The sequence below is a fragment of the Magnolia sinica genome, chromosome 1 (genome assembly GCF_029962835.1).
Source record: "Magnolia sinica isolate HGM2019 chromosome 1, MsV1, whole genome shotgun sequence".
NCBI lineage: Eukaryota > Viridiplantae > Streptophyta > Magnoliopsida > Magnoliales > Magnoliaceae > Magnolia > Magnolia sinica.
The window spans coordinates 90,600,267-90,612,297 of NC_080573.1; the positions used below are offsets into that span (position 1 = coordinate 90,600,267).

The 12,031-nt window shown below is 38.9% G+C and overlaps 1 protein-coding gene across 1 annotated transcript; it reads left to right on the forward strand.

Annotated features, from left to right (window-relative positions):
- The first annotated feature begins 9,114 nt into the window (after nucleotides 1-9,114).
- LOC131251758 (probable histone acetyltransferase HAC-like 1) lies at nucleotides 9,115-10,469 on the forward strand. Its single transcript, XM_058252734.1, has 3 exons — nucleotides 9,115-9,440; nucleotides 9,730-9,875; nucleotides 10,318-10,469. Exons 1-2 carry the CDS (start codon nucleotides 9,144-9,146, stop codon nucleotides 9,772-9,774), a joined length of 342 nt encoding a protein of 113 aa, XP_058108717.1. The 5' UTR covers nucleotides 9,115-9,143; the 3' UTR covers nucleotides 9,775-9,875; nucleotides 10,318-10,469.
- Nucleotides 10,470-12,031: the final 1,562 nt, after the last annotated feature.

A 12,031-nucleotide genomic window follows, 5' to 3' on the forward strand; every position in this document is an offset into this window, starting at 1 on the left:
GTAAAATCCTAAAATCCCCCAATCCCCAATTTGTAAAATCAGAAAAACCAAATTCAGGGTCCACATTCAAATCTGTAAGCCCTAAAATCCCCAAATCCCTAAATGAGTGTCCACATTCGAATTGGAAATCCACAAATCACTAAATCCCCAAATTCATAAATCAACATTGAGATTGAGAGAGATTGAGAGGGCGAGAGAGAGAGAGAGAGAGAGAGAGAGAGAGAGAGAGAGAGAGAGAGAGAGATACCTCGCGTTCGTGAATCTAATTGAATCGAGCTTCAGAGAGAGAAAGGGAGGTCGTGATTGAGAGAGGAATGAAGGTGGTGCGTGGATAGGGAGGGCCTTGGACCACCGCTCGGCCAAACGAAGATCGGCAGGGAGAGAGATGGGGAGTTGAGGATGGGGTTGCTTTTGTCGGGAGTCGAGATGGAGAGAGATTGAGAGAGATGGGGAGTCAAGATGGAGAGAGAGAGAGAGAGAGAGAGAGAGAGAGAGGTGGGGAGAAGATAGAGAGAAAGGAGCGAGAAGGCTTTTCGGTGGGCGCTGGAATGAAATGTGGGCGCGAAATGTTGGCACCGAAAGAAAACGTGGCTGCCCATTTGAGATGAAATGCGGCCACACCCTAATATATATCATTTATCTGTGCCATTCATTAAATTCAACTAATGTTTTAGGGCTTTATCCCAAAAAAATTGGAAAATAGAAGGCTCACATGGACCACACCAGAAATCAACGAAAGGCACTTAATCTCCACTGTTTCCCATGGTGTGGTCCACTTGAGCTTTCAATTTACCTACTTTTTGGGGCTAATGCATTAAAATTAATGTCAAAATGGATGAACGACTTAGATTAAATACAAACATTGTGGTGGGCTAATGCATTAAAAAAAATTTAACTTATCAATTTTATTTTTCAGAATATTAAATTTTTGTCGAAATCTCAGTGTTTTTTAAATCATTATTAATTTTTTAAACTAAATTTTCTTTTACAAAATGTCAATTTTATGTCAAAATGTCAATTTATTAATCTTAATTTTTCTTTTTTCTTTTTCAAAAATTTTAACAAAAATCTCATTTTTGTTATCAAACTTTTCAATTTTCTTCAAAATACAAATTCTGAATTTTTTTTCAAAATCTCAATTTTTTTTCCAAAAATCTATTTTGTTTTTAAACTTATCAATTTATTCAATTTTCTCAAAATTTTCAAGATGCTATTTTTTTTAAAAGCACCATTTTTTTTCAACTTTCAAATTTTTTTTTTTTCAAAATCTTAGTGTTTTTTTAAATCTCTATTTTTTAAAAAAAAATCTCTCTATTTTTCTCAAACATTTTCAATTTTCTTTTGCACAATCCCATTTTATTTTACTTTTTACTTCTCAATTTTCCTTTTCAAAAAGTTAGTTTTTTGTCAAAATCTCAATTTTTCTTCAAAATTTCTAATCTTTCGAACTTCTCCATTTTCTTTTTCAATTTTTTTTTTTTAACGAACTTGTCAATTCTTTACTCAAATTCTATTTTATTTTCAAAATCTCATTTTTGTTGTCGAACTTTTCAATTTTTTTTCAAAATACAAAATCCCAATTTCTTTTCCAAAATTTATTTGTTTTTCAAAGTTGTCAATTTATTCAAACTATATTTCACACTCAACATGGACCAAGCACACAATTCCCGTTATCTCTTACTATAATGCATGGTAATTTCATTGAACCTAGAGCTCAGCCCCAGGACGCTGTCTTTGGGCTAGTAAGTCAGATTGCGGCAATGATGGAGCAACTAGACCAGTTGACTGCCCGGTGGGATATATTGACTAATTTGAGCAGGCACCCTATAATCATCAGAATTCCTCACTATTCAGACCAGAACAACCATGAGAAGTGGATTTATTTAAAAAATTCACTAAACTGCATCCTCCAATTTTTAATGGCGCTTCCAATCCATTGATTGCTGAGGATTGGCTAAAAGGAATCAAGAAGATGTTAGAAGCTATGAACTGCCCTGATAGTCAGAAGGTCAAACTTACGACGTTTATCCTTCAAGGTGAAGTTGGTGTGTGGTGGAGAGTAGCTAAGCGGATGGTTCCAGTTGGACATGTTTAGACTTGGAATGAATTCCAGGATAAATTTTACAAGAAGCATTATCCAAAAGCATACTGCACCCAAAAGATGGTAGAATTTATGAAATTATAACAGGGTTCCATGTCTGTAGCCTAATATGAGGTGAAATTCACAGATTTGTAAAGGTATGTTCAGAAGATAATGGAAGATGAAGATTATAAGTTAACAATATTCGAATAAGGGCTTCGATAGAATATCCAAACAAAATTATGTTGTGTAGATATCAAGAAATACTCAGAGATAGTGGACAAGGCTTTATGATTTAAGCAAGACATACAACGCTTCCTCAAGACTTGTTTGCAGTTAAAAGGACAAGGCAGAGGAGTAGACCAGCACCTAGTCAGCAACAACCATCAGAGAAGAAAGAGAAAAAGAATATTCAATGGTCAATACCAGAAAATTAGGAACAACCTTTTCTCCATTTCTTTGATTTGTGGGTCCATTGTTACAAAGTTACAATTGAGCCAGGCCAATGTCTGTCCGTTCATTACCTGTGGGCTAAGGACTCCAGCTTTAGTTTACTCTCATAGCTTGCTAATTAAGGATTTAATCCCGAGTTTAGCTTCTTTCATTAGCCATGTCTGTCTACCGGCCTGGCCCGTTTGTTTTGCCCGGCCTATCTATGATTTCAAATGTGTTTTTGTCATGGGTCGCACTTAATGAACAACTTAGATGTTGCATAAATTAGATGATCTAGCCTCAGGCTGGGGTCCTTCACAGTCATTACAGGTTAGCTTGGGGCCAACATTTTAACTTTGTGGGCCATACTTAGACAGATCCTGGCCATGCCTAGGCCGGGCCCATTGACAGCTCTAATACTATGCTGGAATTAGTAATTTGAATAGGTCTGGCTCAACAGGTTCAAAATCTGGGCTTAAATCAACCCCACCACGATGTATGTGTTTAATCCATGCTGTCCTCTACCTCCTATCTCTCTCTCTCTCTCTCTCTCTCTCTCTCTCTCTCTCTCTCTCTCTCTCTCTCTCTCTCTCTCTCTCTCTCTCTCTCTCTCTCTCTCTCTCTCTCTCTCTCTCTCAAGCTCGGTTGAAGGCTAGCTCATTCACGACCGTGAGGTCTCTCTCAATCTCAATACCGATTTAGGGTTTTAGGGATTTAGGGATTTAGGGTTGGATGGCAAATAAACCTTACATTAGACCTTAGGAAGTTTTTAATGGTGTCCATGGACCTTACGACTATCAATGGAATGGGCCATGGTGGGGCCAATACATGTATACGCTGTGGGGCCCACTATCCCACGTGACAGTGGCCCACCATAGAGTTTATTTGCCATCCAACCTGTCGTTAGTCTAAAATATGATGTTTGGCGGGGTTCTTTTTTTCCTGTTTATGACCTAATAAACAAATTGGATGCCAAACAAACAGTACAGTGGGCCTTATGAGGATTTTAATGATGGATATCTAATCACTATTGTTTTCATGTGGTGTGGTCCACCTGATATTCATATACCTCTCATTTATGGGCCCCACCATGATGTATGTTTTATATCCACACCTTCCATCCATTTAGAGAGATCATTTTAGGGCAATATCCAAAGAATGAGTTAAATCCAAAGCTCTAGTGGACCCAACACAGAAAACAGTGGGACAGTGACGCCCACCATTAAAAACTTTATAAGGCACAAAAGTTTGTTGGGCCAACCATGAGTTCATGTAGTCTATCCATGCCGTCCATCCATTTTTGCAGATCATTTTAAGGGTTGAGCCCAAAATTGAAGTATATCAAAATCTCAAGTGGACCATACTAAAGCAAACAGTGGAAGGATGGATTTCCACCGTTGGAAACCTTTCTAAGGCACCCAGTGATGTTTATTTGTCATCCAAACTATTCATAAGATCACACTTAGAATGGATGAAGGGAAAACACAAATATCATCTTAATCCAAAACTTTTGTAGGCCCCCAAGAACTTTTCAACGGTAGACTTCAATTCACGTTGTTTCAAGTGTTGTGGTCTACTTGAACTTTAAATATGATTAATTTTTGGTTTAAAGCCCTAAAATTATAAGTTAAAATAGATGAACGGAGTTAATATAACGCATGAATGACGGTGGGCCCCACAGAGCTTACTCAGTACACTAACGTACTGAGTTACTCAGTACACAATCCGCTTCCGTCCAAGAGGCCTTACGCCTCTCTCTCTTTTTCCCCAAAGCTCTCTCGTTCCTCTGTCTCTCACGCATCCTCTCCCTCCCTCTCTCTTCCTCTCTCTCTGATCTCTCTATCGTCCTCTCTCAGTCTCTCTCACTACCAGAAACATTGTTATCAGGGCTTTTTGCCTCACCCCATCCCTAAATCGCGCACGCCAATATTTCTCCCAAAACCCTTTTTTCCCTCTTCTCTCCCAAATCGCGCACTTCATCCCCAAATCCCGAAATAGTCTCTCTCTCTCCAACATCTCTCGATCTCCCTTTTCCACTCTGGCCAGCAAGAGGAAGAAGCACCAGCAACAGCCGCAGCTCCCCTTCTCCAACAACCACAGCAGTATGCTACTCTCTCTCTCTCTCTCCTGGTTTCATCATGTCTAAAATATCTTGCAGAGTGTGATGGATCATACCACAGAAAACGGTGCTGGGTTTTCCACCGTTGAAACCCTTTTTGTAGGCCCACTGTGATGTCTGTCTGTCATCGAACCTGTCCATATGGTCACCTGGACCTGGACGTGGGGGCAGGGCCCACAGATGGGGCAGATCCAAAGCTTGATGGACCCCACCACAGAAGCTACAGTGGTTTTCTGTCCACCGTTGAAACCCTTCTATAGGGCCCACCATGCTGTTGTTGTTTTCTTTTTTCAATCAGACCTGTAATAAAGGAAGACATAAATGTCAGCTTCATCTAAGCTTAAATGGACCCCACCATAGGCAGTTACGGTGATTGACTCCCACCGTTGAATCTTCTAGTGGGGTCCATAGTGATGGTGATGTGCCCTCCACCTGTTGTTATGGTCACACAAATGTGGTAGAAGGGACAACACAACCATCAGCTTGACCCAAAACTGCTATGTGCCCGCCCCAAGAAAAATTGTTGAGAGCTAGATTCAGATTTGGGGCTTGAGATAGAATCATTTTGGTTCATGGAAAATTTTTAGAAATTATAGCAACCCAACCCTCAAGTTTGATGAGACTTAATTGTAGCTAATAGTTTGTCTCAGCTTCTGGAAACTTCCAAGAATCAAAGAGATTAGGATCTGGATATGTTTTTGGGTTACACTTAGTATTTCTCACTTTCTTTCAATTACATCAGTGAACTGATTTTTGTACCATGTTTTCCTAATGTATGAAATAGAAATTAAATGCCATATAGCCCAAGAATTGGGTTAAGCACCAGTGCTGAATAGGGGCAGTTTGCCAATTGATTTAAACCGTCCATTTTGTTTGCACTTTGTGGATCACCTGATGAATCCACCGACCTCATTCTTGGGGCCATGGCATTTACAGTTAGGGCCAAGACAAGGGCATGCAGATGGTCCCAATGCCTGTGAGCTTGAGCCCAAAACTTGAGTGTTGTTAAAGCATAAGGCACTATTCAGAATTTTGCTCAGGATGCAATGCCTCTTATTTGATGTGCTTTGCATCCATATAGGGCACTGACAAACCTCTGTGTGTGTGTGTGTGTGTGTGTTGATGTTGGCCCTTAATATATCTTTCAAGTTCTTTATATTGCTTGAATGCCAAACTAAGTGAGTATTTTGAGATAAATATGAGATTGTCACTACCTATTCTAATAAGAAATGAAAATTGGAATTCATGTTTAAATAATTCAGTGATACAAGGCTTACCAATCCATGGATGTGGAGCTGAGGCAGTCAGGCTCTTCCAACAGATGCTAGGGGAAGGACTGATACCCGACAATGTGGCCTTCATAGTTATCTTGGCATGAATGTTGGAACTGTGAAGAGGAACAATGAGTGTTGTAACTTATGCGGGGGACCTCCTCTGAAGTCTTGCTATTATGTTAACCAAATGATGTCATGTGGAGTTTATTATTTTTAAAACCCTCACACTTTCTTATATTGATGCTACACACCAGGAATGTAAGAAGTCTTGCTAGTAAGCTCTATAAACATAAACTTTGGTAAGTCTAGCATGTTAAAAAGACTACAAAAAACAACTTGTTTTATGAAATTGAATAGTAAAGCTAGTCAAAGGGTTCAAGTAAAAACCATAAGAAATGTTTTGTGACTATATAATTAGCAAAACTACTGGAGTATGTTTCAGAACTATATAATTAGTTTACCACTAAAGGACAAGAAATTAAGATATGTTAAGATTGTCTTGCTAATAGTTGTGCTGACTTGTGAACTTTCCTTCTCTTTTGAAGATTTGTAGTCTTACAATTCTCTTGTTTCTTTTTGAAATCTGTTGGGAGGTGACTTAAAATGCCAGCCCATTACTTTCTTTTTTACCTGTAACAAACAATATAAAACAGGACATTCTGCACCCCATTGTTTGGTTTTGTTGTTCACATTTTATAGATGAATGATGAGCTCATAATAGAATGAGCCACACTCTCAATGGGACTTGCTGACTGCAGTCATATCAAATCACCATCATTGGTTGTTTGAGGATACAAGTCTACAAATTCACTAATTTTTAATATTATAATTTTAAAAAAAAAAACTCACAAGGTTCCTCAAGGGAGTCGGATGTTGAATCCTACTACTGATTTGTTTTTCCAATTTGACCATTTCCACTCTATGAACCTAAATAGTGTAGTGTCCTGATTTTTAGTCCACGGAACATCCATTGGCTCCCACCTTATGCACTCCCCTAGGATTTAAGATCCCACTCTTCAGAGTAGCCTTTTCATTTCCCAATCTAAGGGTATTCATGTTATCTTGGTCTAATGGTGTATTAATGTCTCACTTTTCATGGGTAACTTCTCCATATCACAAGTGTCCAAGTCATAGGCCCTCTATGTCAATAGTGAGATGCTTTTGCATATTCGATTTCTATATTTCTTATTTACCTATTTGGATGCCACACTTCCTCACATTCGGCTTTCACTCACACACAATCTTTATGTGTCCCTCATTTCATGAGTCCTGTTTCTTGCCTCAACAACTACTACAACTTGATGATAGTATATAAGTTCACTTTCATTTGATTGTCAGGTACAAGGCGCCGAAGGTCTTGTTGTTAGAGTGGTCTTATCCATCAACAAGAAATTAGAAGTGAAACCATGATTTTTGGACATCTTTAAAAATGAAGACTACCCATCAGAATTCCCATACAGATCAAAGGTGTGTATCGTACTCTCTTAGAGGAATCATTAGGACTAGTCATTTCAAAAAAGGTTTCCAAGGATTATTATTTAGCTTCCCAACACTCAATAATTATCCAGTGCTAGGAAGTTAAAGAAGTTTTCCAGGGTGGTCAATCGGGCAGCTGACAAAGTCAGGCAGGTAGTTTCAGCTGCTCCCACTGTTTGGAGTGGCTACCCTCCTCACTTTGTTATCTATATTGGGGAGATGCTCTGTTCTCTCATAGTACTATAAGTTGTAGTGCTCCTAGTTTCATTGGCTAGCTTGGACAGCCCAACAGATCAATCTAATCTATTCATTAAGTCTAGAATACATTTCAAGGGCTCTCTTGTAAAAATAAGACTGATCGGATGATTAAATCCATTTAGATTCAGCCTTAATGTTTATCCATCCTTCTTCCATCTATGGATGGGATTGTTAGGATTTCCTAGGGGAAATAATTGTTTAGAATCACAAGAATCCATGATGGGAGCCATCGATAAGATCGTTGAGATCATCATATTGGACGTGGTATTTGCATGGCAGTCCATGAAATTTTTGTGGGAGCTAATGGACAGTCTAGATCAATTAATTGGACTGTTTAAGTGTCCCAATACACTAGGAGCACTATAACTCATAGTGCTCTATGGCGCTTCTCTATATAGTGCAAAGATAAGCATGGCATTTTTTCAATTGCCCTTTGAAGCATGAATGAATGATCATATTTTGGCTTGCGAACAAAGAAAAGATGGCTCTTAATGATATTTCATTGACTCTTTTTCCATATCATTATGTCATTTTAGAAGATTGAAGGGGTGGATGTATGCCTGTTCAGCATGCACGTACAGGAATTTAGATTGGAGTATCCATTCCTAAATAAATGGCATGTTTATCTTTCGTATCTTGATTCTGTCAAATACTTTAGGCCTGAGATAAAAGCTGTGACTGGAGAGGCTCTGCGCACCTTTGTTTATCATGAAATATTGTTACATCTTAGTTCATAATCATCCGTCTCCTAACTTTCTGCATTCTTTTATTGTGACTCTAATGTTTATCATTCCATAGGTTTTTGTTTCTCTTGGCTAAGAGAAATGTGATGTTTAAGGGTTCATGTCATACTCTCCCCCTAAATACTAATGCAACATGTGCAAGATTGTAGTCTTTGATTAGTGGGCCCACTGTATTTTTTTTTGGTGCAAAAATCATGCATGTCTGGTCATTAGGCAGGCCACATGCATGAACAAAGGAGATGGTGAAAGAAGTTGACAAAAGGTCCACATTTGACATATATACATGTGTTGCACATCCGGTGACTAAACTGGCCTGATCTTTTGGGCTTTGGTAAAAACAAGAAGGGACCAATCTAATTAATGGCTTGGACCTCATGCACACATTAGGCGGGTAGCCATAGTAGGGCTAGTTGGCTAATAACTTTGCCTCATTTGAATAAGTGAGGCCCTTTAAAGCTTCTTCATACTCACATATGTAAACTTATTCATACTTAATTATAGATTGGATATCTTAATTATTGCTAGAGACGAGGTTTTGTTAGCTGTCACATATGGTCCAATCCACCTTTGAAAGGAGATGATTATATATTAAATTGTCATCCTGAGATGCAGAAGTTGCCAAAATCTGATAGGTTGAGAAAGTGGTGAGCACGACAGTTTTTCTTTGTACATGTTCATATGTGTGTGTGTGTACAAACACATGTTTCTCGTTATCTAACATCAGTCTGGTGTTGTTTAAATGATCTCTCAGGTACCGATCCATGCTACATAAAGCTCTCAAGGAGAATATTGTGGTGGAGCGCACTGATTTATATGATCGTTTCTTTGTGCTTGTTGACGAGTGCAAGGTCAAAGCAAGTGTGACTCGTTTGCCATATTTTGATGGTGACTACTTGCCGGATGTTATTGAAGACAGTATAAATGTTCTCCAACAAGAAGAAGATGAACGAAAAGCGCAGAAGAGGGGAAGAAAGCCAATAAGCAGAAGGGCTCTGAGAGCTGCTGGTTATGCTAGCCTTTCTGGTGACACCTCAAAGGATATTCTACTAATGCAGAAGGTAAATCTTTCTGAAGCTTTTCCTTTCCTTCTCATTATATTAACTTAATTAAGAGCTCTTTAGTATTTAGGACAGCCATGTGGTTGTCAACGCACCCTGTAAATCTTTCAAACGTGCATGCCATTAATAGGCCTGCTCAACAATGCGAACAGAATCCCATGGATCTACATGGTCAAGATCTGTGGACCTCTGTAGAAAAATTCAAGATGTGCAGTCTACTTCTATTTGCCCATCTAATCAACTAGTAGAGTGGAAATTTATTAAAACCACCCCTCTGATTCACAAGCAGGATGACCCACCATATATGATCAATGGCTTAGATCATAATATCTAAGTGAATGGATGGTCTAGGATAGCCCTTTCTCTTGCTCTCTTCACCCAACCTCTCTTCTTTCCCATTCAAACTCAATTGATGCCACACACACACACAGAGCTGTGGGATCCACCCATTAGTGGCGGCCCACAAGCCCTATGGCCAACAAAATGGTCTAGTCATCCTGCCACATTGTTATATACCCAAGGTTCCACATATATGACATTCAAGGTTGTTGAGCCTTGTGTTAATTATACAGATTCCACAGAGAATCAACAATACCACAAGCAAATCTTACACAATTGCATGTGGACATGTGTCATACTTGTTAGGCAATCCTAACCATCCCATCTGTGGGTTGGAAAAAGGATGGCTACAACAAACAAGGCAGAGTCTAGGATGGTTTGATCATCCAATCAGCCTTTTTGTTTTGCATGGTAGCCCTTGAAATGTGTTCTACACTTATGGACAGTTTTGATCGATCTATTGGGCTGTCCAAGTTACCCGATGAATTTTGTATTCTAAGTTGTAATTTTTTATTTTATAGATGTTGAATTCCTATAGAATGGGGATTGTTTCTTGTGTGGATGGCCTAATGAATAGTCTGGAAGATTGGATCTCATTTGTTGGTCAATAGCTGTATAGATGGAATATTACATTGTAGGGACTGCCTGATGAATATTCTGGAAAATTGGTTCTCATCCACAAAAAAATAGATGCCTAGCTTGTTTTTAAATGCCTAGCTTGCAATGAATTTTTATGAGTACTAGGTAGCCTATTAATGAAAACAATGTCTCCGTCCATAATACGTCTGTTTATGATTTGACCAACTTTCAAATATGTATGTCCTTTTGAACCTTCCCTAATTGCACAAGTGGCTGAACCATCTCTGTATGTTACACATAATTTGTCATCCACTAGTTTCTGTAAATGAAAATAAGAGGATTGATCTTAACAGTATGGTCGTCATGCACATAGACAGAAAATGCTTGCAATGAATGTTTATGAGTACTTGGTAATTTTAGAGTCCATGGTTAGGGTTTGGGCTGAAAGTACGAGTGCTGGAGCCGACGCTTTCGGAGTCCAAACTCATTCTTTTGAAAAATAGAAAAATGGGAATATTAGTAAATATGGATTTTCTTGTTAAGAAGAAAATGGAAGGTAAAGAAGAGACATAACTGAAACTTTGCACTGTGAAAAGTAATATTAACCATCTTACTTTCCCCGTTGAATTTGACGTCCAGGAAATGGACCTTTTCCAGAAAATCATGGATTTAAAACCATTAAATCCTTCTCAGAAATCTGAGTTTATTGAACTGAATTGAATTATTACAATTCAATTTTTGTTGAATATCCAAACGCAAGGTTTCCATGAATTAAGCAAATGAATTCATTTTAACCCATTTTGTTGAATATCCAAACGCAAGGATTTTTTATTTTTTATTTATTATTATTATTTTTTTGTGATATGCAATAACTTTTCAGAATTCATATGTAGGTGCATACTTGTGCTCATTCACATGGACTTTGACTATCTTTCTTAAATTTCTTTGGGTTTTCTAATTTTTGTATCTAATTTTGAATTTCTAGGCCCTAAAATAAGATTCGAGGTGCCGTCAACAATGCTAACAGAATCCTCCAGGTCAGATTGTTGATTGGACCTGATTTTATTTAAATGATCTTGATAATCCATTTTATTTAAATGAGCAGACCCGGATGTGCGTCGGAGCTATCCGGACGTTGAGTGGGGGTCCTTGGAATGTGGGAACCGCTGTTATGACCATGATGAAACTGTCAATTTCCTATGGACAACATTGGAGGGGCCTGGCCATCTGGACAGACCATGTTTATGTATTTGCTTGAAATTAATGGAGCAGACCTGGATGTGCGTCAGAGCTATCTGGATGAATGGGGGTCCCTGAAAGGTGGGAACCTCTGTTATGACCATGATGAAGCTGTACATTTCCTATGGATAGCATTGGAGGGGCCTAGCCATTTGGACAGGCCGTGTTTATATATTTGCTTCAAATTAATGGAGCAGACCCAGATGTGCGTCGGAGCTATCCAGATGAGCGGGGGTCCCTGGAAGGTGGGAACCGCTGTTATGACCATGATGAAGTTGTCCATTTCCTATGGACAGCATTGGAGGGGCCTGACCATTTGGACAGGCCGTGTTTATGTATTTGCTTGAAATTAATGGAGCAGACCCGGATGTGCGTCGGAGCTATCCGGATGAGCGGGGGTCCCTGGAAGGTGGGAACCGCTGTTATGACCATGA